The sequence below is a fragment of the Sorex araneus genome, chromosome 3 (genome assembly GCF_027595985.1).
Source record: "Sorex araneus isolate mSorAra2 chromosome 3, mSorAra2.pri, whole genome shotgun sequence".
In the NCBI taxonomy this organism is placed as follows: Eukaryota; Metazoa; Chordata; class Mammalia; order Eulipotyphla; family Soricidae; genus Sorex; species Sorex araneus.
The window spans coordinates 223,685,844-223,709,937 of NC_073304.1; the positions used below are offsets into that span (position 1 = coordinate 223,685,844).

The 24,094-nt window shown below is 43.4% G+C and overlaps 1 protein-coding gene across 1 annotated transcript in view; it reads right to left on the reverse strand.

Moving 5' to 3' along the window:
- Positions 1–232: 232 nt before the first annotated feature.
- LOC129403537 (leucine-rich repeat-containing protein 37A2-like) overlaps positions 233–24,094 on the reverse strand; it is a 41,899-nt gene continuing 18,037 nt past the window's right edge. The window contains exons 4-12 of the mRNA XM_055132266.1: positions 19,146–19,217; positions 18,119–18,193; positions 15,720–15,838; positions 6,045–7,786; positions 4,608–4,712; positions 2,195–2,238; positions 900–954; positions 674–813; positions 233–578 (exon numbers count right to left, since the gene is read on the reverse strand). Coding sequence (XP_054988241.1) covers positions 233–578; positions 674–813; positions 900–954; positions 2,195–2,238; positions 4,608–4,712; positions 6,045–7,786; positions 15,720–15,838; positions 18,119–18,193; positions 19,146–19,217 — 2,698 coding nt within the window. The remainder of the gene's footprint in view (positions 579–673; positions 814–899; positions 955–2,194; positions 2,239–4,607; positions 4,713–6,044; positions 7,787–15,719; positions 15,839–18,118; positions 18,194–19,145; positions 19,218–24,094) is intronic.

Genomic DNA, 24,094 nt, shown 5'->3' on the forward strand with positions numbered 1-24,094 from the left:
GTTTCTGAGGACACGTTTTTAGGTCTGATCTTTGAAACTTGACAAACTGACGAGGCCTTTAATAATGTATCACGTCATTGTTTTAGTCCATTTTTTCAATTTGGTATTCCACAATCCTGTAAGACTGGTAATGGCCAGGATATACTGGTAACGCATTTTATACTGGTAGCACATTTTAAAACTTTTGCGTTCACTGTGGGGCCTCTAACACCATGTCCTCCGGTGATGGTTCCTATTGCTCCTCATCAATCTGAGTTGAGATCTCCAGTGATGACAGGATCTCCTGGGATCTGAAGGACTCTCGTGCATGGGGGACCTGTGGAGCCTTGATGGACTGTCGTGCTGAGAGGGGCTGTGAAGACCTGATGGACTGTCGTGACTGGGGGGGAGTCTGTGGTGTCGGGGTGTCATGTAGAGATTTGCTGGTCTGTCGTGCCAGGGGGACAAGTGGTGGTGGGGGGCGCTGAGGTGCCTGAGTCTTCCGTGCTCCCTGGGACTTCATGGCTGCCTTGGTCTCCTTGGCTGCTTTCTCCTCAGGAGTCAGTTCTGTTTTCACTACTCCGACCTCCCTGAGCTCCCTGGAACAAGAATACAGTCAGCTCTCGCAATGGACGTCCCCCCTCTGCACCTCTTCCTGACTTCAATTTGGTATTGGACCTGTCCCATCATTTACCCTTGGTTTCTGTTGAAAGTCTCGTCCTCGTCAGAGGAATCCTTGTCGTGTAGCTTCCGTGCCATGTTTTTCTGACGTATGGCATTGAGTGGCTGATACATGTCCCTCAACCACAGGGGCCGCCTTCGCCAGAAAAAGTCCTCTTGGAAAAGGCAAGGGGAGCTCATGATCCTGCACCTCGGCCCACTCCTGTCCTGCCTCAGTGCCCCTCCTTCCCCTTGCTTACCTGAGGCTCATGTTCCACTGAACTTCTCCTACGAAGCAATAATCCAAAGAAGATCCTTGGAGGAAAACACGGACACACATCATTCATCATTCACCCATTTCCCATGCTTCCTAGGATGGAGGTCTCTGGTCTTGTTAGGATAACTACATCGGTACCTAGGTCTGGAGCCATGATGAGTCAAACCACTATGACCTGAAACCTTGACAAAGTTTCCATGCATACCTGTGGCAGTTTTAAGACATTTGTTGGGTCCTTCCAAAGGGACCACACAGTCTCTCAAGAGACCATTACATGTAGCCTGGCTAGAAAAACAGGAATGACATGTAGTTGTGCTCACCACCATGGCCCCAGCAAATGCCCTGTGCAATGAACAAACTGCCCACCACACTGAGAGAAAGCACTAGAGTCTGTCCAGAAGCCTTTCCACTGGTTGCCTCTGGATTTAGTCTCTAAGGCACCCTTTACCGGAAGTTTTGGTTGGGGGAGGTGATTCTATCGTCCCAGCTGCTTTATCCCAGATGCTGAACTAGAGTAAATGCCTGTGTGCAGTTAGCCAAGTTCTTTAGCACACTAGCTTTCATCCTGCAGACAATCGCCAGTGAGCAAAGAAGCCACAGGTATCAGCATCAAAGGCAGGAACCACACTGAGGCACGGCGATGGGTTTTAGGTGTGAACAGAGGAGAGAGCAGTCTCGCGCTTTACAGGCAGTGTGTGTGTACAGAGCAAGAGGGCGCTGAGTGGAGGCAAGAAATGCAGCTCCCAGTTCAAGGACTCTGGTTATCAATGGAGAGGTCCCAAGGGACAGGGACCATGTTCTTTCCCACTCACCAGCAGTGCACCCCCAAGGGCAAGGTAGTTTCCATTTTCCCTCGGTTCCTTCTTATAAGAGTTAGAGACAGAGGTTGGGGGATGTGCCTCAATGGTAAAGTACTTGGCTTCCTTGTGTGAGGCCCTGGGTTCAATTCCTGGCACCACACTGAGCGCTGAGGCTAGAGTAGCCCCAAGCTACTGGAAAGAGAGTTAAAAGGGCCTTTTGGGAGTGAGCCTCCAACTTTGGTCTCTGGCACCATATGGCCTCCCTGAGCACAGGTGGGCTGTGATCCCTGAGAGCAGAGCCACCCCACATGGGGGACTGAGCAGCCTGGCCTTATGGGGCCCTAAGACACTAATGCTGAACTCAGGCCAGGTCACAGGGCCAAGTAGCACACGGAAGGGCTCCAGAGTCCCTAAGCACCTAAGCACGGCTGGGAAGGACACTCCAAGGTAAATGAAAGATTGACAGACTAATATTTACCTGGATCTTCCATCTTTACACTCCTCTGGTCTATGAGAATAAATCTGTTTAAAAAAATATGATCATGATTATCGTGGTGACCAATCTCTATACAACCTTCTTAATTCCATTGATTTTGCTGTACCTACTCACTGATGTCACTTTTTGAGAACAGGAATTTTCTCCTGATTAATAGTCCCTGGACTCTCCTACAGCACATGACTTAAGGGGCACAGTTAGGAATACAGCTTAGTGACTGTTTTAGATAAATTCAGCACATTAATCCAGATTTAAAATAAAAAACTGAGGTAGGAAACAAAGTATCTGCCAATACCCAAACACAGAAAGATTCTTTTTAACAGTGTTTTCTAAACAATGTCAAGAACCAATCTGATGCCTTTCCCATCGCCACTATTCATCCCCAGTGAGGAGTCCTCCTCAATGCAACGAGCAGAGTCGAGTCTTACAGGAGACAAAACTTGGTTGCAATTGCAATGTTTCCTCCCCAAACAAACCAAATCCAATAAAGCTTCTATGATATATGTCGATTCCTGGAGCTATAAATATCATACAGTGGATGGGGCACTTGCCTTGAATGTGGTTGACCCAGATTCGATCCCAGGACCCCAGATAGTTCCCTGAACCCTATTGGGAGTGATCCCTGAGAGCAGAGCCAGGAATAAGCCCTGAGCACAGATAGCCCCCAATAAATAAATAAATAAATATGTTAACTCTTTGAGCGACTTTGACTGAAATTTCAATACTTTAAACATTTCCGTGTTTTTGTCCTTAAGGAGATAAAATGGAACAGTGGAATAAGGAGCACGGGCTCCTTTGCATGTGACCCTCATGTTTGAAAGTGGGATGATGGGGCTGGGGAGGTAGCTCAGTGGGAGAATGCCTGCCTTGCATGCAGGAGACGTGGGCTTGGTAGCCAGCATGACAAGAACAGCAAGAATGGAGGGATGCTAATGCTGCCCTTAGAGGACTGCGAGGATCAAACCAGACAACATATAGGAAACGCCTTGTACTGTGGTTGGCATAAATCAGTGCTGCTTGCTGGTGATGTCACAGACGAGCAGCTTACACATATCAAAGGCTCAGAGAGCTCTTCCTCAGCACCGTCACTTCTAATTTATTCTAATTCTTTGTTGGTTGTTGTGGTGGTGCCAGGGATCGAACCCAGGGCCTCACACACACAAGACAAGTGCAACACCACAAACCTAGATCCCGAACCCCTTCAATCACATTTTGCTGTTGGTTTTTTTTTAAGGCTCTACCTGGCAGTTGGTACTTGTGGGGGCTACTTCTGGAGTGGTACTCAGGGACCAGGTAGCACTATGGCTAGCACCTGGGGTTCCCATGTGCAAAGTGAGTTGAAGTTTTAGTCTTTTGAATTATCTCCCTGGCCCTTAAATCACTTATTTAATGTGCCTGCTGGGAAAAGTCAGTGGTGTGTAATTGAACAGTAGACAGATGTAGCTGAGCTCCTTGGAGTAACTACTGCACGCCTGCCATGATCAGAGTAGCCCAATGAGGGCTCAGGCTGCAGTATGTGTATGTTTGGTTTGGGACCCACCCAGCATATGCAGGAACAACTTGATTTCCTCTTTGGGAGGAGCTCCTGATGGCCCTGGTGGGTCTGCGGGACCATGTAGTGCTGAGGATAGAATCCAGGTCTCCGTCATGCAAAGTATGGAAACTAGCCCTCGAAGCTATCACCCCTGTCTTAGCTGCAGTTTTAACTTCATCTACCAGGACGGACCTTAAACCTAAAGAGGGCTACTGCACTGATCAGCAGGACAACAAAACCTTTATCTTTCAGTCCCAGGAGGGTGGTGACTCTCCATTTTGATCCATCCAGTCAACAAGGAAAGTAATCAGTAGAAGAATGTCAGTGAGTGGTGAGTACATCAAACCACTGACATTCTTTTGAATTTAAAAGAGGAAAAAAAGTTTATATTGGGACCAGAGAGTGAGAGAGCTGATGGTCAGAGTGCATGCTTTGCATGCAGAAGGTCCATGCTGGATCCCTAGCTCTGCAAGGTGCCCTGAGCACCACCAGAAGTGACACTCCCCCCACCCGCCCCCCACACTGAGCTGGGGGGCAGGACCTGAACATTGCAGGGTGTAGTCCGCAAACAGCACACAGGGGGTTCATCTTTTTGTTTCATCTGTATCCTTCTTATCTTCAAAGTTATCTAAGAGCTTGTTATTTTGGTTTCACTTCCACAGTGACCTCCCAGGAGTCAGGTTTCTTCACAAGCCCTGGGATCATCTTTGCAATATGAGAAGCAAGCACACCTCATTACTCAAGATTGAAGAGGAAAATCAAGTGTCATAGGAGGAAAAGGGGCTTCTATTTTCCATTTGTAGCCCCTGAATCTATTATAAGACAGATTAAATCCTGGAAGTCTGAATGAACTGTTCTTACCTCAATGAGACAGAAAATTATAATCAATATCATCACGAGTACAGTCACAGATATTGCCAAGAATAATTTGTTATTATAGCCATATCCTGGAACTTCTTTTGTGAGCTGAAAGAAAAAGAACAGTTATTTTTATGCATTATTTTTGGGGGCCACACCCAGTGATGATCAGGGGTTACTCCTGGCTCTGCACTTCGAAATCACTCCTGGAGGACCAAAAGGGATGCTGGGGATAGGATTTGGGGTGTTGGCATGCAAGGCAAGTGCCTAACCCACTGTACTATTGCCCCAGCACCCAAGAACAATTAGACAAAAAAATGGGAAGGATTCTTAAGCACATTAGAAAGAATGGCTAACTATTCTTATACAGTCTAAAATCCCATTCTCTCAAATGAGTGGACTATAGGCTTTTGTTTGATATGTTTTGGGGTTGTTTTGTTTTTGTTTTCAGCCCATACCCAGGGTCCTCAGAGCTACTGCTGGCTCAGTGCTCAGGGGCACTCGTGTTGAACTTTCTCCTTGGCCCCAATATGTTCTTACAGAGCACACCAGATACGTTACACCATCTTGTCTGTAGCCTTTCCTTCTACAATTTATTTATCTGGTGTGTTAGGTCCTCTCTTACCTCTCCTAGGAACAGTGCTACCTTTCTATAAATGAGCACAGGGACCATCATTATTGTAGTCAAAATTGTGTGGCCACAAAAAAGAGAGCGAGCAAGTAAAAGATGGAGAGCCAAGAGACCCTGGTCTTCCTGCTCGTGTTCTTTCATGGCATGGCCTGAGAGCCCCAGAAGCCCCTGAGCCTGGTCTCTGTGAGATACAGTTACAGAGCTTTCCTGATTGTGAGCCAGTTTCAGCCATTCAGTGCTCCAACACCCGTCCCTCCACCAGTGTACATTACCCCCCAACAACATCCCCGTATCCCTCCTGCCACCTCCCCCCGCCCTCAACCCACCTCTCTCTCTCTCTCTTCCTCTCTCTCTCTCTCCTCTCTGTCCCTCTCTTTCACCTTTTATTTCCGCCTCTCTTTCCTCTCTTTCCTTCTTCCCTCTCCCTTCTCTCTAACTGTCTCCTCTCTCCTCTCACTCCACACCCTCCTGTTGGACATTATGGTTTGCAATGCAGATACTGAGAGGTCATCATGTTTGATCCTTTACCCACTTTCAGCACACGTCTCCCATCCAGGCGATCCCTTCCAACTATCATTGTTATCGTGATCCCTTCTCTATCCCAGCTGCCCTCTCTCCCAGCCCTTGAGGCAGGCTTTCAACTATGGACCATTCATCCTGGTCATTGTTTCTAAATGTCCTTGGGTGTTAATCTCATACTAAGATTTAATTTATTTTTTAACATCCCATAAATGAGTGCAATCATTCTGTTTGTCCTTCTTCTGACTTATTTCACTTATGAGACTCTATGAAAAAAAATCTGTCCTCACCTCACTTTCCTCTGGCTGTTTCTGTTCATCCTGGCCTTCGGTATTGTCACTGATGAAGTTCTCAGTCTTCCACTGGTCCGTATCCCATTCTGGCTTGGGAACCTTTCCTTCCTCCTGCTCACTGAGACGCTTCATCAGGAGGCCGGTTTCAGAGAGGAGCTTGGCACATGCCAGCTTCAACTGAGGCTCAGAGCAATCCGTTTTTAGAGTCCGCATCATGTGAGCAATGAGCTTCCTCACGTTGTTGTTGGGGATAAGGGACCGCAGCTGCTGGATGTATTCCATCTCCAGTTGTTCTCTTGGGTCTGGTCTTTGTGTGGCAGAGACGATGTCGGTGGCCACGTTGTGATATTCCCACTGCATCTCGCTGGACTGCTTGACAGTCGGCGTGAGGTTGTCCACCATCGGGGCTTCCATCTCATGGGAGGTGCCTTTGCTACCGACAGTTTTCTCTGGCACTGTGATGCCTCTGGTGTTTGTCCCATTAGCAGCATGCATGCTTTCTGCAGTCCTTTTTCCTGCAGATGAGTGTGAAGGTTGAAAGGACTGGAGCAAAGGTTTGTCCTGATCTCTCCAAGACAGAGACTCCTCTCTTGGCGGGGACTTGATGAGGCTCTTCACCGCAGCGAAAGGAGGCCGCTTGGCGTCTCGCACCGGCCTCTCCGGTGCTGATTCCTTCATCTCTGTATTCGATCTGGCTTTGGCCCTTCTGCGTCCCAGGTGAGAGTAAGATTTCTGAAAATTATAATTTGTTCCATTGTGTGGGATGGGCCTGGGAAACTTCATGTTCCGAACCCTGGCATCTGCGTCTTCTAAAACGCGGAGAATGTCCCTTAGGTCTTTGGGGTTCTCGGGTGGGACTTTAGGAGTGGCGGCAGATGGGCTGCCCATGGAGAATTCTTTCAGGGGCATGGAGAACACCGCCTTGTGCTCCTGGATGGAGGAGGCCTCTTCATTGAAGGAGTTTTCCACCCATTTCCTGGGCCTCCCCGCCAAGGGAATCTCTTTCGGTTCTCTTGGGGCCGGCTGCATGAGCCTTCTTTTTTGGGCAATGTTCCCCGTCGTGGGCAGAGCCTCCCCTTTCCTTAGGCTGTGCTGATTGCCCCCTTCTTTGAAGCGCCTCTTCTGGAGGCCCCCGGGGTTCTTGATCGTGCTGCTCATCTGCAGTGGTTGCCTCTCCCCCTCCTGCACCTTTCCTAAGTGCTTTCTCTTTGGCCAGACAGTTTTCAATTTCTTCGGAAAGATTTGATGTTTCAGTTTGGGCCCGAAAAGTATGGAACTGACCAGCGTGGCAGTTTTCTCTCTCTTTCTAGCTTTGTGAACTTTTGCTTGAGTTCCTACATTTATCAAGCTTTCCAGAAAATGGAGACTTTTCGACTTATTGTATGTTGTATTGTTGGATTCGAGCTGTAGAGACATCGGAATTGTGCTATTCTTCAAATGTTCCAGAGGATTTGCTCCATCTTGCATATCTGAAAAAAGGAGCTTAACGAAGGATAACAATGTTGATTCAAAATCTCCTATGTTCCCATCCAGGAGAAAAGGCACTACGTAATTTAGCCCAGTAATGGTATCACTCTCATCATTCACGTCTAGCTGCTCGTTCACTAAAAGGGACATGCTGTTTCTCTCTGGCGAGGTGTTCTCCGATTCAATGGTTAGCTCGGTGCTGGTTGTCGTCTTTCGGGCCTGTAAAACCTTCATGAAGTCCCCTTTGGTGTTGCTTATGGACTCTTCCTCATCTGTCAAAAAGAAAGAGCTTGCTTGTCATCATGAAAGATGACTGGGGAGAATTTTGGGAGCATCGACAGACAGAAATCCCAGGCAAGCAAATAAGTAATCAGTAAATGAATGCCATATGGTGGGACGGGGAACAGGGAAACCCTAAATTTACACCTATGATTGACAAAAGGCTGGTTAGAGCGATAGCACTGCGGTTGGTCATTCACCTTTCACGCAGCCGACTCAAATTCGATTCCTCCGCCCCTCTCGGAGTGCCAGGCAAGCTACCGAGAGTATTGAGCCCTCGCGGTAGAGCCTGGCAAGCTACCCGTGCGTATTGGATATGCCAAAAACAGTAACAATAAGTCTCTCAATGAGAGACATTACTGGTGCCCGCTCGAACAAATCGATGAGCAATGGGATGACAGTGACAGTGATTGACAAAAGGAGAAACGAAGTGGTCATCGCTATTTATTCAGAATAAATAAGGCATGAAGCTCAGTACATGTCACTATCACTGTCATCCCATTGTTCATCTATTTACTCGAACAGGCACCAATAAGGTCTCCATTCCTCGAAGCCCAGAGATTTTGCAGCCTCTCCTTACTCATCTTTCCCAATGACTAGAGACTCTTTCAGGGTCAGGAGAATGAAACCTATCATTTCTGCTTTTGGCATATTGAATACACCACAGGTAGCTTGCCAGGCTCTGCCCATGTGAGTGGGATTGTCTCAGTAGTTTGCCGGGCTCTCAGAGAGGTATATGTATATGTGTGTGTGTGTATATATATACATATATGCATATATGTATATATATTACTCTATATGTCACTGTCACTGCTCATCGATTTGCTCAAGCGGGCACCAGTAACGTCTCTCATTGAGAGACTTATTGTTACTGTTTTTGGCATATCCAATACGCATGGGTAGCTTGCCAGGCTCTGCCGTGAGGGCTCGATACTCTCAGTAGCTTGCCAGGCTCTCTGAGAGGGGCGGAGGAATCGAATTTGGGTCGGCTGCGTGAAAGGTGAATGACCAACCACTGTGCTATCGCTCCGGCCGCTCTACATGTATGTTATGTATATATATATATACATACATACATACATACATACATACATATATACATATATATACTAATTTAATAGCTATAGATAAATTCACTCAGTACATGTATTTAGGATTATTCCACTGGAGGGCAGAGTGACAGTAGAGTAGATAAAGTACTTGTCTTCTACGCAGCCAACCTGGGTCTGATCCCCAGCACCCCATAGGGTCCCTCAAGCCTTACCAGGCCTGACCCCTGAACACAAAGTCAGGAGTAAACTTTGAGCACCTCTGAGTATGCCCCCAAACAAGCAAACACACAAACAATAATAATATGATTATTCCACTGGTCCCCAAGGACCAAGTGCCTAGTATTCAAGACAAATATTTGCTGCCCAGTTAGACTCTTTACAGATCAACAATGACTTCTGTTTTATTTTTTGGCCATTCCCAGCCATGCTCAGGGGTTACTCCTGGTTCTGCTTCAGAATTCTAGCAATTATGATTTCTAGGAATTCAGAATTGAAGTATGTTGAGTTATGAATTCAACATAATCTGGTTCCAACTGTATTCTGTGAATCTGAAAGTATTTCAGATCATTAAAAACTAACTAACCTTGGGTCTGTGATTCAGCCACAGGACAGGATTGATGCACAGCTGACTTAAATAACATGCATCTTAGAGATAAGTGACCTTCCTCTATGATTAAGGAGCAGTGTTTTAGATAGAGAAAAATTAAGATTAAAATTGAGCAAGTTCCAAATTCTGATTTAAAGTCTACACTTTTTGAGTAAAATATACCTTTCTTAATGTCTACCTGCTCTTCATGCTTATTGGTTTATATAAACACTGAACTAATTTAATAATTTATTCTTTGTGCTGATAGTTTTACTCTTTTAATAACACAATTTAACACTAAGGTCCATGTTAGAATCTATCTTATAACTGTTACAAGCTAATTGAAAAATATTAATGCCATCAATCACTATTAACATTTGAAAACTTTTCATAATGTATCATTGGGATGGCTATGAGATTAGTTCCTGGTATGTCAAACAAATCACATGTATTTGGATCTTCTTTAGGTTTATCAGAGAAACTATTTAATAAAGTTTGCAGACATAATAATGCAGCTATCAGATAATTCAACCCTGAGTTAGAGAAGCATAAGAATAAGCCCAAGAACAACCTCAAATGTATGATCATCTAATCTTTGATAAGGGAGCAAGAAATGTGAAGTGGAGCAAGGAAAGCCTCTTTAACAAATGGTGCTGGCATACCTGGGCAACCACATGCAAAAAAATGGGCTTAGACCTCGACCTGACACCAGGCACAAAAATCAGATCAAAATGGATTAAAGATCTCAACATCAGACCACAGTCCATAAGGTACATCGAAGACAAGGTCGGCAAAACTCTCCACGATATTGAAGCTAAAGGTATCTTCAAAGATGACATGCAACTAACCAACCAAGTGGAAACAGAGATAAACAAATGGGACTATATTAAACTAAGAAGCTTCTGCACCGCAAAAGATACCATGACCAAAATACAAAGACAATCTACAGAATGGGAAAGGATATTCACCCAATACCCATCCGATAAGGGGTTGATATCAAGGGTATATAAAGCACTGGTTGAACTCTACAAGAAGAAAACATCCAACCCCATCAGAAAATGGGGCGAAGAAATGAACAGAAACTTTACCAAGGAAGAGATACGAATGGCCAAAAGGCACATGAAAAAGTGCTCTACATCACTAGTCGTCAGAGAGATGCAGATCAAAACAACCATGAGATACCACCTCACACCATAGAGAATGGCACACATCCAAAAGAACAAAAGCAACCACTGCTGGAGAGGATGTGGGGAGAAAGGGACCCTTCTACACTTCTAGTGGGAATGCCGACTGGTTCAGCCCCTTTGGAAAACAAAATGGACGCTTCTCAAACAACTAGAAATTGAGCTTCCATTTGATCCAGCAATACCACTTCTGGGAATATATCCTGGACAAACAAAAAATATATAGTCAAAATGACATCTGCACTTATATGTTCATCGCAGCACTGCTTACAATAGCAAGAATCTGGAAAAAACCTGAGTGCCCTAGAACAGATGACTGGTTAAAGAAACTTTGGTACATCTATACAATGAAATATTATGCAGCTGTTAGAAAAGGTGAAGTCATGAACTTTGCATATAAGTGGATCAACATGGAAAGTATCATGCTAAGTGAAATGAGTCAGAAAGAGAGGGACAGACATAGTAAGACTGCACTCATCTGTGGAATATAAAATAACAGAGTAGGAGACTAACACCCAAGAATAGTAGTATATAATACCAAGGTTGGCTCCATGGCTTGGAAGCTGGCCTCACATGCTGGGGGAAAGGCGGCCCGGATAGAGAAGGGAACACCAAGTAAAATGTGGTTGGACATCCTGCGCGGGAAGGGAGATGCATGCAGAAAGTAGAATAGAGACTGAACACGATGGCCACTCAATACCCCTATCACAAACCACAACATCCAAAAGGAGAGAGAGGACAAAATGGAATACCCTGCCACAGAGGCGGGATGGGGTGGGGAGGACGGGATTGGAGAGTTGGAGGGATACTGGGTTCATTGGTGGTGGAGAATGGACACTGGTGAAGGGATGGGTTCTCAAACATTGTATGAGGGAAACACAAGCACAAAAATGGGTAAATTTGTAACTATACCCTCACAGTGACTCACAAATTAAAAAAATAAACATATTAAAAAAAGAAGAAGTTTAGAAGGAAGCCTCCAATTCAACCCGTGGTTCTCCAGTAGATGGAGGACAATTTAATTAGTGGAAATCTAGTTCAGTTTGGCGAAATCCAAGAAGACACAAGTTGCCCTGTTTGCTAATAGAACAGCTTATCTCTTCCAGGGTGGTTGAGAGAATGATATCAGATAGGTCAGGTGAAAAAATGCGTCATTGCAGCAATAGATACAGATATAATATAAAATTTTCTCCGCAATTTCTAAGCCTTTTTGTTCAGGATGAAGAGACTTTCACAGAATCCTCATTGAAAGTATGAGTTAAGTTAGTGAGGCATTAACATGCAAGGTATGAATGTGTTCAAAATTGGGGGCATGTAAAGCTAACCTAAGAGAAGGTACTGAAAAGATTGTTTAACAAGAAAGGCAGGTGCATGCCGGAGGCAAGGATATTATATGATAAGCAGGGATGACCCAGAAATGCTCAAAATCTATAATCCTAGATAAGAAAGGTGGCTGTGCAATCAGGACCAAGAGGTTACGGATGGCTCTGGGAAACCACGATTCCTAAGAGAAATCCAAAAATGTGGAAAAATATGGCCTTTTTAGTCGAATTCTGATGGGTATTCTTAAATGTGTCTTGAATCTTTAGGGAAGAATAAACGAGAATACATAGTAAAAAAAAAGAAAAGAATAAGCCCAAGAAATTTGAATGGTTTAATGTACTACAAAAATAATATTTTTTATTTTTTTAGTTAGTTATTTTTATGGCTCACAATTATCACGTTTGACAAAAGTTTAACAAAACAAGCCTGCTGTTGATCATAATAAGGTGTACTAAGCAAATATGTAAAATGATATATGATAAAGTTTAGACTTGGTGCTCTGAATGCATCCAAAAGATAAACTACATTTGAAAAATAGTTGGATTTTTTGGGGGGGAGGGGACTACATGGCAATGCTTAGGGGGTACTTCTGGTTCTGCACTCAGAAATCACTCATGATAGCGTTTGGGGGACCATATGAGATGCCAGGGATTGAATCCGGGTTGGTTACACGCAAGGCAATCACTTTACCTGCTTTACTATCTCCAGCCAAAAAAAAAAATCTTTATAATGGCTAAATATTTACTTTAATTAAATTTTACATGTTCCTATTACTTATACTTGTTTGCATAATTGTTGATAGTATACTTTTTAAATAATATAGAACAGCCTTATAAAAGTAGATAAATGCAGGGCTAGAGAGAGAGTACAGAAGGTAGAGCATTCACCTTGCATGTGTCCAACAAAGATTTGATCCCTGGAATCTCACGTGTTCCCTGAACACTAGCAGAAGTAATTCCTGAGTGCAGAGCCAGGAGTAAGCCCTGAGCATTAATGGGTATGGCCCCCAAAAGCAAATTAAAAATTAATTAAAAAATCTTTTTTTAAGGTAATTATGTCCATCAGGCTGGAGTTATCAATAGAACAGTGGGTAGGGCATTTGCCTTGAATGCAGTCAACCCGGGTTCGATTCCTCCGTCCCTCAGGAGAGCCTGGCAAGCTACTGAGAGTATCCCACCTGCACGGCAGAGCCTGGTAAGCTCCCGTGGCTTATTCGATATGCCAAAAACAGTAACAACAAGTCTCACAATGGAGACGTTAGTGATGCCCTCTCAGCAACTCGATGAACAACGAGACAACAGTGCTACAGTGCTACAGTGCTGCTCTCAGAAACTATTCTGGGTGGTGCCTGGGGGACCACATGGGATGCTGGGAATCGAACCCAGGTTAACTGCATGAAAGGATAGCACCCAGGGACTGGAGCGATAGCACAGCAGGTAGGTCATTTGCTTTGCATGTGGTCAGTCCGGATTCGAATCCCAGCATCCCATATGGTCCCCTGAGCACTGCCAGAGCCAGGAGTAACCCCTGTGTATCACCGGTTGTGACCCAATAAAGAAAAAAAAAAGGCAAGCACTCTTTCCATTAGATCATCTCTCCAGTCCCTCAACTATGACTTGTTATACTCCCATACCTTTATCCTGTCCTGCCCATATAGAGGACTTTTCTCTCTACCTCTTTTGGGTGATAATATTCTTATTACCGTCATAGACGAAGAAGAAATTCTTCCAAAAATCAGATCCTCATCTGAATGCACCCTTCCTCCACCTACCCACTAATTCTTTCGCTTATTAGCCTTTAGTGTGATGTTGTTGAATCTGGGCAGATGTCTAAGGATAGGTTAATGGATTTGCCAGAGTATATGTCAATGTGCAATGTTGATAAAATCTAGAAAATAATCATTTTTGTTTTGTTTGTGGACCACAATTGGTGATGCTCAGGGGTTACTCCTGATTCCATGCTCAGGAAAAAGTCCCCTACTCACTGTACTATCTCTCTGGCTCCTGAAATAATATCAGAGCTACCAAAATTGGGGAATACAGCTCTTATAAGATGTGTATTTTGTCTTCACTTACTTCCTACTATTTCCAGCTCTAGTTAGGGAACCATACAAAATTTCTGACTGCTAGAAGGTCAAGTATAACATTGTGTAGTTGGGTTTCTTTTGGGGGGAGGTGGGGCCAAACCCAGCAATGTTCAGGGGTTACTTCTCTCTTTGTGCTCAGGGATCACTGCAGCTAGTAATTGGGACCATCTGGGATGCTAGGTATCCAACTCAAGTCTGCCGTATGGAAGGCAAGTGTTGTAGCTGCTAGATGATCTCTCCGACCAAACTCTACTGAAGAATTCAAAGTGCTTTTGGTGGTGGTGAAGTTTAGAGAGGGAGTTAAGGGAAGTGAGGAAGAAGCATGGACTTGCAAAGAGTCCCAGACTGGGAACACGCGATCTAGGCATTAGACACATTTAACACTTTTAGTTTTGCTTATCTTCACCTAAAATAAAAAAATGTTATTAGTATCTTATTCTGATTTCGATTATTTGGTTTAGTTATTCTCTAAATAACATTATTGCAGTTGGAGTAACATGGTTACAATAGTACCAACGCTATTGGTTTCCATGTACAAAGTGAACCTCACCTGGACCACCACCGAAGTGTGGAGACACCACAGTTTGTACATCCCTTTTAGTCTGATTCTTCTCCCCGCCACACCCCCCAAATTCCCCAGGATTGTTGTTCATCTTATGAAAGGTGATTTGTAAATGATTGTTATGCCCACCTTTGTGAAGGGAGTGATAGACTTGCTAAAAGTTGATTTTAACAATAACACTATCTTTGCGTAAGAAGCAAAGTGATCGATGTGCCCAATTACTGTTAGCAAATCAGAGTCATACTATCCCGGCATGAAAACACTTTTTTGGGTGTTTCGTGTGTGTGTGTGTGTGTGTGTGTGTGTGTGTGTGTGCGCGCGGCATGCGTGCATGCCTCATATTCAGTAATACCCAAGGAATACTCCCAGCAGTGCTTCAGAAACTGTTTTGTGGGGGGTGCACTCACACCTCCCACATGAAAACTATGTGTTTTAACCTATTGTTCTATTTTCCTGGGCCCTTAAAAACATATTTTGGAAGTTATCAAGCTAACGTCAGTAAACTTACTATGTGGAAAAATACTTAAGGGCGCCTGAGTGCTTTGTAGATGGAAGGGTTAAAGTTCTAAATAGGCTCAGAGGTGGGGATGGTCTAAGAATCCACAAGGCCATCCATCCTTAGAAGGATTGAGTGGCAACCTCTGCTTAGAAAACCAGAAATTCTCAGGCTCTAAGCAAAATTTTCATAAGACAGTATGACTTGTACTTGCCTATAAAATTACAAAAACACATGCAATAAAGTAGCGACACCTGTCCTATGAAGAAAAGGGCGCTTGAGATCTGTTGTATATAAAATCTGTTTACAAACTGCATCCTGTGGCTGAGTCTCATCTGGAGGACCAGTACCTTGCCCACAGTGCGGCCCTCATTTGTGACCATTAGTGTTAGCTCCCTTCCCCACTTCCATCCCTTTCTTCCATTCCTCTGATGTCTCAGGTCATGCATAGACTGCTAAGGTAAAGACGTAACTGAGATTCTGACTTTTACCAAGGGAAATAGTTCTTAGAAATATAGGGAGTTGAACTCTTAATAGAAATAATGCAACTACATAATCAGTTTAAAATGGGCCATCAGTGATTAAAATTAAAATAAAACATAAATTAAAAATCTATCAGCAGGCAATTCAGACTCACCACAGTGTGTGGTACTGGTAGAACATTGAGTGGTACAATGTAGTTTGACTGTCTCGCACATGATTTCAATAATAACTTTAAATTGACAGAGGCAGCAGGTGAGATGCCTAGGTAATATCCTATGAATGGAAACACAGAGAATTAAGTGCAGAGTAAAGGGGTTACTTTAAGTAGGTAGAAGAGGCAGCCAAAGCCACTGTGCAGCTATTCAAAATGTTCCTGAGAACCATGGATGAGGTGCTGCTCGAACTCAGTGGTGGTGGGAACCCAACTGGGAGGTGATGCATGCAAAGCGTGTACCTTAACCCCTCTAACTATCACTTTAGCCCTCAGAAAATTGAGTTTTGTTTTTGAGTCATATCTGGTGGTGCTCAGGGATTACTCTGGTCTCTCGACTCAGGGATCATTTCTTGCAGGCCTTGGGGAACCATAGACAGTGCCAGACTGAACAAGAGTTAGCCACATGCAAGGCAAATATCTAACTCACTATCCTATCTCTCCAGTTCCCAGAGAATGATAAAAATACCAGTTATAACCTGGGGAAATCTGAAAGCACTTTTTCAGACTATGAGAAAATAGGGACTAGAGTAATAGTATAGTATCGCAGCTCTGGCATTTGCTTTGAACACAGTTGACCTGGGTTTGATCCCCAGTGTCCATGAGACACCAAAAGGGATTCTTGAATATCTCAGCTTAAATATATATATATATATATATATATATAAAAATTTAAACTCAATTAAACATAGCTTAAGAAAAATAAACAAGCTGGGGTATGGTGCCACCAGCAGGTCAACCTGTACCTGCGGGGCAAGAGCATCAGCAGCCAGATGGAGCCTTCTGGCTTCCTGATAACCCAAAATTGCTGATGTACCTGTGACTGAACCCCAACAACTTAGGGCAAGTTTACCAAGAAACTAAACAGCAAAAGTTTGGTATGTGGGAGCCAACCCACAAACTACGTCTGGCTCAGTTATACAAGCTCATTTACCAACCATATTTCAGAGCCCCATAAATCTCGAAAGAGATAAAAGCCACAGTTAGGGCTGGTGGTGAGGTGCCCTACGGCCAAGCGGGCATATCCTGCAGGGCATATGCCAATAGTTTATTTCTCTGAGAAGATGGAAACAAGGGCCACCATCCAGAGACACACAAAAGAATCTCTGAACTGAGCAGCTCTCTGCAACATGCCTCCGGACTTTAAGCCAGGCCAACTTCACTGGGGAGCCTCAGACAGGGGCAGGCATCATCCCTCCACCTGCCCCTTAAAAACCCCGACAGGCACCAACTTTCAGAACACAATGAAAAGTGCAGGCACACAGGTTCAGTGACAGCAAACTCCAGGCCTCAAGGGATAGGGGATGGGCCGGTCCCTCTCATTGGCCCCCCTCTCCCCGAGGGAACCTGGAGGTCATGCCCACAAACTGCCCTTGGCTGCCACTTAAGCTCCTTAATGGTCAAAATCCAGATACACAAAGAAACTCTGAACTGAGCAGCTCTCTGCAGAGATTTCTCCACACCTTAATTATCTAAACTTTTAAAATTTGAGGAGCACACAGCCACTCCTCTGGTCTCATGACATCTTACACTATTCATAACAAGCAACACAAGAGAGAATAGCACTGTAGCACTGTCGTCATGTTGCTCATCGATTTGCTCAAGCGGGTACCAGTAATGTCTGCATGGTGAGACTAGTTACTGTTTTTGGCATATCGAATATGCCACGGGTAGCTTGCCAGACTGCTGTGCGGGCGGGATACTCTCAGTAGCTTGCCAGGCTCTCTGAGAGGGACAGAGGAATAGAACCCCAGTTGGCTGCGTGCAAGGCAAATGCCCTACCCGCTGTGCTAGCACTCCAGTCCAACAAAAGACAGTATGGGGGAGATTGTCTGCCATTGAGGCAGGAGTAGGGGTGGGACGAGGGGGTGGATCCTGGGGACATTGGTAGTGTATGGTGGGCACTGGTGGAGGGTTGGGTGTCCTATCATTGTATGACTGAAACTCAAACATGAAAGCTTTGTAACTGTATCTCACAATGATTCAATTTAAAATTTTTTAATTAAATTAAATTAACATTCTGAATAAAAAAAATGTATTGTGGAGTGCATGCCAAATTCAATTAGCCTAATCAATGGATGAATAAATAGCAGTACTCCAACATTTAAAGAAATCTGTAGCACTGTAGCACTGTCATCCCGTTGTTCATTGATTTGCTCGAGCGGGAACTAGTTACGTGTCCATTGTGAGACATGTTACTGTTTTTGACATATCGAATACGCCAGGCTCTGCCTTGTGGGCGGGATACACTCAGTTGCTTGCCAGGCTCTCCAAGATTGAGAAACAAAAATAAAAAGCCTTAAAAACCTAAGTGAAAATAAATGTCAGAAAAATCAACTTACAGTTTTTCTAATTCAAGAGTCATCATGAGGATGTTTTGGACTGGTCCAAGCGACACTGATGTTGCTCCCATGTCCCTGAGGGAGAAAACACAAGCATGATGTGAATCCAAATGCAGAAGCTTTAGAGTTAAGTAGATGAGATTAATGAAGCATATCTTTGATTCTGGCTTTGCTCTAAAGCCAGGTCAACTGTTTACTCTAGACCATAATTCCAGAGAGCTCTTACAGAAATAAGAGATTTCTCTATCATCAAATTAATGACAACTTGGTAGACTAAATAAATTTCCTTCCTTCCTTTCTTCCTTCCTTCCTTCCTTCCTTCCTTCCTTCCTTCCTTCCTTCCTTCCTTCCTTCCTTCCTTCCTTCCTTCCTTCCTTCCTTCCTTCCTTCCTTCCTCCCTCCCTCCCTCCCTTCCTCCCTTCCTTCCTCCCTCCCTCCCTCCCTCCCTCCCTCCCTCCCTCCCTTCCTTCCTTCCCTCCCTCTTGTCTGACTTATCATTCTAAATTTCATCTACTTCTTTTAATTTTTTTTTTCATGTGATCTGGGAGTGGCCTTGGATTTTGGCCACATCTGGCAGTACTTGGGAGATATGCTAGGTGCTATACTTGTGGGTTGCTCTGAATAGAGCTCTGAGAAACACGTATGGCGCCAGAGGTCGAATCCAGGCCTCTAGCATGCAGTGCATGGGCTCCAACCACTCACCTATCTGGTCCTCTTTACTTTCTTTTTTTAAGTAATGTTTACATTATTACTCATTACTTTCTGGAATAAATAATACTTCTACATGTATATTTCTTATCTATATGTACTCAACACTTCTCTTTTCCTCTGTTGGCTGTTACCCATGTACATTCTTTCTTAATCTTTTCCTTTGACAATGAATCTCAATTCAACAATCCAGTGTTAAAATTCAAATTATAACTTTTAAATTCAATGCAAAACACAATCTTTGGCAAAAATGGAGAAAAATAAAGACCGCAAATTATAGCAGAAACCATATGAGCTACAAAACTATTATAATACTTACAGATATTTTAATGCTGGCAATTTAAAAAGATATGAATCTTCAATAGTTGTTAGAGGATTATGACTGAGAATTCTAAAACATATACAATAAAATTAAAATTATAGGCATAATAAGTAACTAGCATTAAAGTTTATATTTATTTTATTAGCATGGGACTAGAAGGTGAAAAAACATTATTTTCTGTCATTATCTATAATCATGCTTAGAATCCATAAAGCATTTTTTTTTTGCTTTTTGGGTCACACCCGGCAATGCATGGGGTTATCCCTGGCTCATGCACTCAGGAATTACTCCTGGTGGTGCTTGGGGACCATATGGGATACTGGGAATTGAATCCAGGTTGGCCGCGTGCAAGGCAAATGCCCTACCCGCTGTGCTATTGCTCCAGCCCCAAACATTCTCCCTTTGGGGAACACTCAAGTCTCTAGATGATAAAGTGAAGAGGGAAGAGGGTGGGAGGGTGGAGAGAAACACAAATGTAGAACAAATTAAAAATATGCTAACAAATTTTTCCAAGTTGAAAACCCTAGGAAGAGAGGCCAAATAATACAGCATGTGGGGTACTTGCCTTGCATGCAGCCCACTTGTGTTCCATTCCTGGCACCTTATATAGGCCCCACAATACACCAGGAGTGATCCCTGAGCACAGAGTCAGGAGTAAGCCCTGGGCACCACTGGGTGTGTCTCCCTATCACCCCCAAAGATGAAAGAAAACCCAGAGAGTGATGATGTCTGCAGGAAGTCCTTGCTCTGCAGCAAATATTATTTTTCTTCTTTTTTAAAATTTTATATAGGGCATAAACTCCATATTACTTTTTCAAATTTTTTTTAACTTTACAAGTTAGTCCACAATGTTTGATTACACTGAATATTCAAACACCAATCCCACCACCGTTACATCTTCCCTCCATCAAATTCGGGATGTTTCCATCCCAATCCCAATCCCTGTCACAAAACACAAACGAAGTAATATATTTCATATTGTCTGTTATGAAGAACTGCTGAACAGGCTTACAAAAAAAGTGTTCACATAAGAAAGAGTGTGAAGATTGTTCTATTTTGGCAGGAACCATTAAGACATTCTATAGGATATCACTAACAAGTTGTTGAAGTTTGGGTGGTGTGAGCTTTGGTATACATATCTGAAAATATGTATAACTGTATCACTGTCATCTTGTTGCTCATCAATTTGCTCGAGCGGGCACCAGTAACGCCTCCATTGTGAGACTTATTGTTACTGGTTTTTGACATATCAAATACGCCACGGGTAGCTTGCCAGCCTTTGCCATGCGGGTGAGATACTCTCGGTAGCTTGCCAGGCTCTTCTAGAGAGGTGGAGGAATTGAACCTGGGTTGACCGCATGCAAGGCAAATGCCCTACCCACTGTGCTATCATTACACCCCTGAAAATATATATGTATGCATATATACATATATTTCCCTCTATGATTTATTGCCTACAAACTGAACCCCATCAAATGTGGTGTGGTAATTATGGAGAATGGGTAGGGAGTGTTTTATGACGTGTTGTGCTGCCAGTTTTGCCGCTGCACAGTCCAGGAATATTTTTGCTCATATGTGAGGTTCGGCCTGAGCACGTAGGGAGCAGCCTTGAGCATTGCGGCGCTTGGGTTACGGAGGTTTTCTAAGAGGATATGGTGGAAGCAGTCTTTTTGCCAGTCATTCTCACAGAGATCTTTGTGCCCTGACCTTTGTCACACTGTATGTGATCACTGGCTCACCTGTCAGTCTCCTGGACTTTCAGCTTCTTGAATGCCAGGGTCACCTTGACTGTCACTGGTCTGACAATATTGGGTAGTTACTAGATACTTCAGAAATAACATTATGGATAGCACTGTAGCACTGTCGTCCCATTGTTCACTGATGTGCTCGAGCAGGCACCAGTAATGTCTCCATTGTGAGACTTGTTTTTACTGTTTTTGGCATATCGAATAAGTCACGGGGAGCTTGCCAGGCTCTGCTGTGCGAACATTATGGATATATTGGTAAAATGAACCAGTTCCTTCCCTCCCTCCCTCAGTTCCTCTCTCTTTTCTTTCTTTGGTTTGTGGGCCACACCCAGGAATGCTCAGGGATTACTCCTGATGGTGCTTAGGGGACCATATGGAATGCCAAGCATGAACCTGGGTCAGCCGCCTGCAAATCAAGCACCTTTCCTGCTATATTATCACTTCAGTCCCAGAAGCAGTTCATTTTTGACAAAAAATTTTGTTCCAAGATGCTAGAATGAATTTTCTTTTTAAAAATAGGCAAACTTTTTAAAACAAGCAGACAAATACACAGGAGGGGAAAAAAACAAAGAAATTTTCAGTAAACTCTATTCAAGAAACATTAGCATTAGCATACCCTAATATATATACACATTAGGATACCCTAATATATATACACATGTATATTAGAATATATATGTATATATATACACATATATATATATATAAAGACAAAGCTAATATCTATTGCCAGATGCCTGGTATCTGTGATCAGCACTTCACATTTAATCGTCACAATAACTTTACTGATAGATATTGTTAGCCTGCTTTACAAATGAGGAAACTGAGCCACAGAGCAGTTATATATAACTTGTTCTAGCCATCAAGCTGGTAAAAAGCAGAGCTGGGATTTAAATTCAGTTCAGACTCAAAAGCCTGTTTAACCTGTTGAATGATGAGAAGGGGTTTAAAAGATTGTGTAAGCTTAATTTTCTCAGGGCACTCAATGCAGAAATACCCTTTCAAACCACCTTCCTGGGAGTCCAAGTGACTGTACAATGGGCAGTGTTTGCTCTGGAATTTTTTTTTTCTTTAAGAATTTTATTTTATTGAATCACCATGTGGAAAATTACAATGCTTTCAGGCTTAAGTCTCAGTTATACAATGCTGAAACAACCATCCCTTCACCAGTGCCCATATCTCACCACAAAAAAATAAAACAACACAGTACACCTCCCATCCTGCCCCCCCTCACCCCCCCACCTTGAAACTGATATTTCACTTTACTTTCTATTTACTTTGGTTACATTCAATATTTCAACACAAACCTCACTATTATTGTTAGGAGTACCCCACTAGAGACAGACCTGTTTTGAAGAGATATGAGGTCTGCGGCAGCGTGGTTTTGGATTGCTGTACTTTAGCAACTAAGTCCAGGGAGATTTCTTCCAGATATTGGATCATTGCAAGCTTGTAAACCCCATCTGTGGTCGTCATAATATGTTGATCACCGTGCCCTTCACCCCCGGCAAGGAAGAGGCGAGAGAAATACCTTTCCCCTCCTGGGCGGGCATGGGGCCGTGGCTTAGTTCTTAGGCTGCAGACATTCTGCGAGGAGCTGCCCATGCCGAAAACTTTAGCTGGCGACTGGAGTCACGCCTGGAGATTTTTATTCCCAGCACCCCATATGGTCCCTTGAGCCCTGCCAGGAGTGATCCCAGAGCACAGAGCAAAAACCCTTACGTGCTTTATCTTCCCATCTTGGAGAGAATATAACAATTACATTTGGAAACTGAAGAGACAGCTTATATGGCTGCATGCAGGTTTTGCCCAGGTACCATCCCCAGAACTACATGAGCCGCAGATCCCCACCTATTGGCGACCCCTGAGCACGGGAGGTGTATCCCCCAAAGCATGACCTGGTGTAGCACTCCCAAACAAAAACTCTCTATTTCCTTCTTCTAATGATCTGCCATGAGTAAATATTTAATTAGCTATAGTCATCAAGACTTTAGAGAATTGAAACCGGGCTATTGGTGAATCAGTGAAAAGGATAGAATCTAAAACTTCATTTCCTCTTTCACAAAATTAACAACTGGAATATTTGATAGAATCGTATTTTCAGAATTCTTGAATTTTAGTAAGTGGGTTTATACCAAAAACCCAGGAACATTCAGTTGAGAAAAAAGACAAATTCCTGTAAGAATAGTAAGATGGATATTGCTTTAACTTTTCAGACATTTACTCTCCATTCTGAGAGGAGCTTAAAAAGCATCCACTTCCCCCAGGATCAGTGGGAGCAGAATGCAGCTGGGGTCCCTTCAAAGCTGCATTCTCAAAGAACTGTCAGAATTTTACTTCTCTGGTGAATTTCCATGAGAAAGGCTTGTCTTTGGACTGAGGCACTATTTTACAGGGTGTTGAGGCACTTGCCTTGTACACAACCAAGCCAGATTCCATCCCTATTTTTCCATTTGCCTATTTTTAAAAATATTTCATCCCATAGCTGGTCCCGTGAGCACTGCCAGAGTGAGTCTTGTTTTAGGATCCAGGAGCAAGCCTTGAGCACCTCCTGATGGAGAAGCTATACATAGCTAAAAGCCTCTCCCTACAGGGAATTTTTGGAAAACAGTCATAGGTAAGTATTTCAACATGGCTGCTCTTTAAGAGGCAATGGATAAAAGCTAAGGCACAAAAGTCATCCGAACCAAAAGACTTCAAAGGTGAAGCTGAGGAATGAGAGATCCAGAGAGACTTCAAAATGCTCTGGCAAATTGCTGGGGAACTGGACCATGAGACACAAAGTCTATGTGACTATAGAAAAAAAGACTACTATCATTAATAAACAAATTCCACCAGGTTGTAAGATACAGGAGCAATATGCCTAAATTGGTCATATTTCTAGACACTAGCTAGAAGTAATTAAAGATTAAATTTTTTAAAGTTTCAGATATACGGCCCAGAGATATAGTACAGCGGGTATGGTGTTTGCCTTGCACACAGCTGATCTGGGTGTGATCCCTGGTATCCCATATGGTCTCCCCAACACTTCAACACTTGAGTGCAAAGCCAGGAGGAAGTCCTGAGTATCACCAAGTGTGGCCCAATAAACAAAATAATTAAAAAATAAATTTAAAAGGTTTCATATATAATGACACAAAATATGAGAAACAGGAGAAGAGATGAACAGGAACTTTTTCAAAGAAGAATACAAATGGC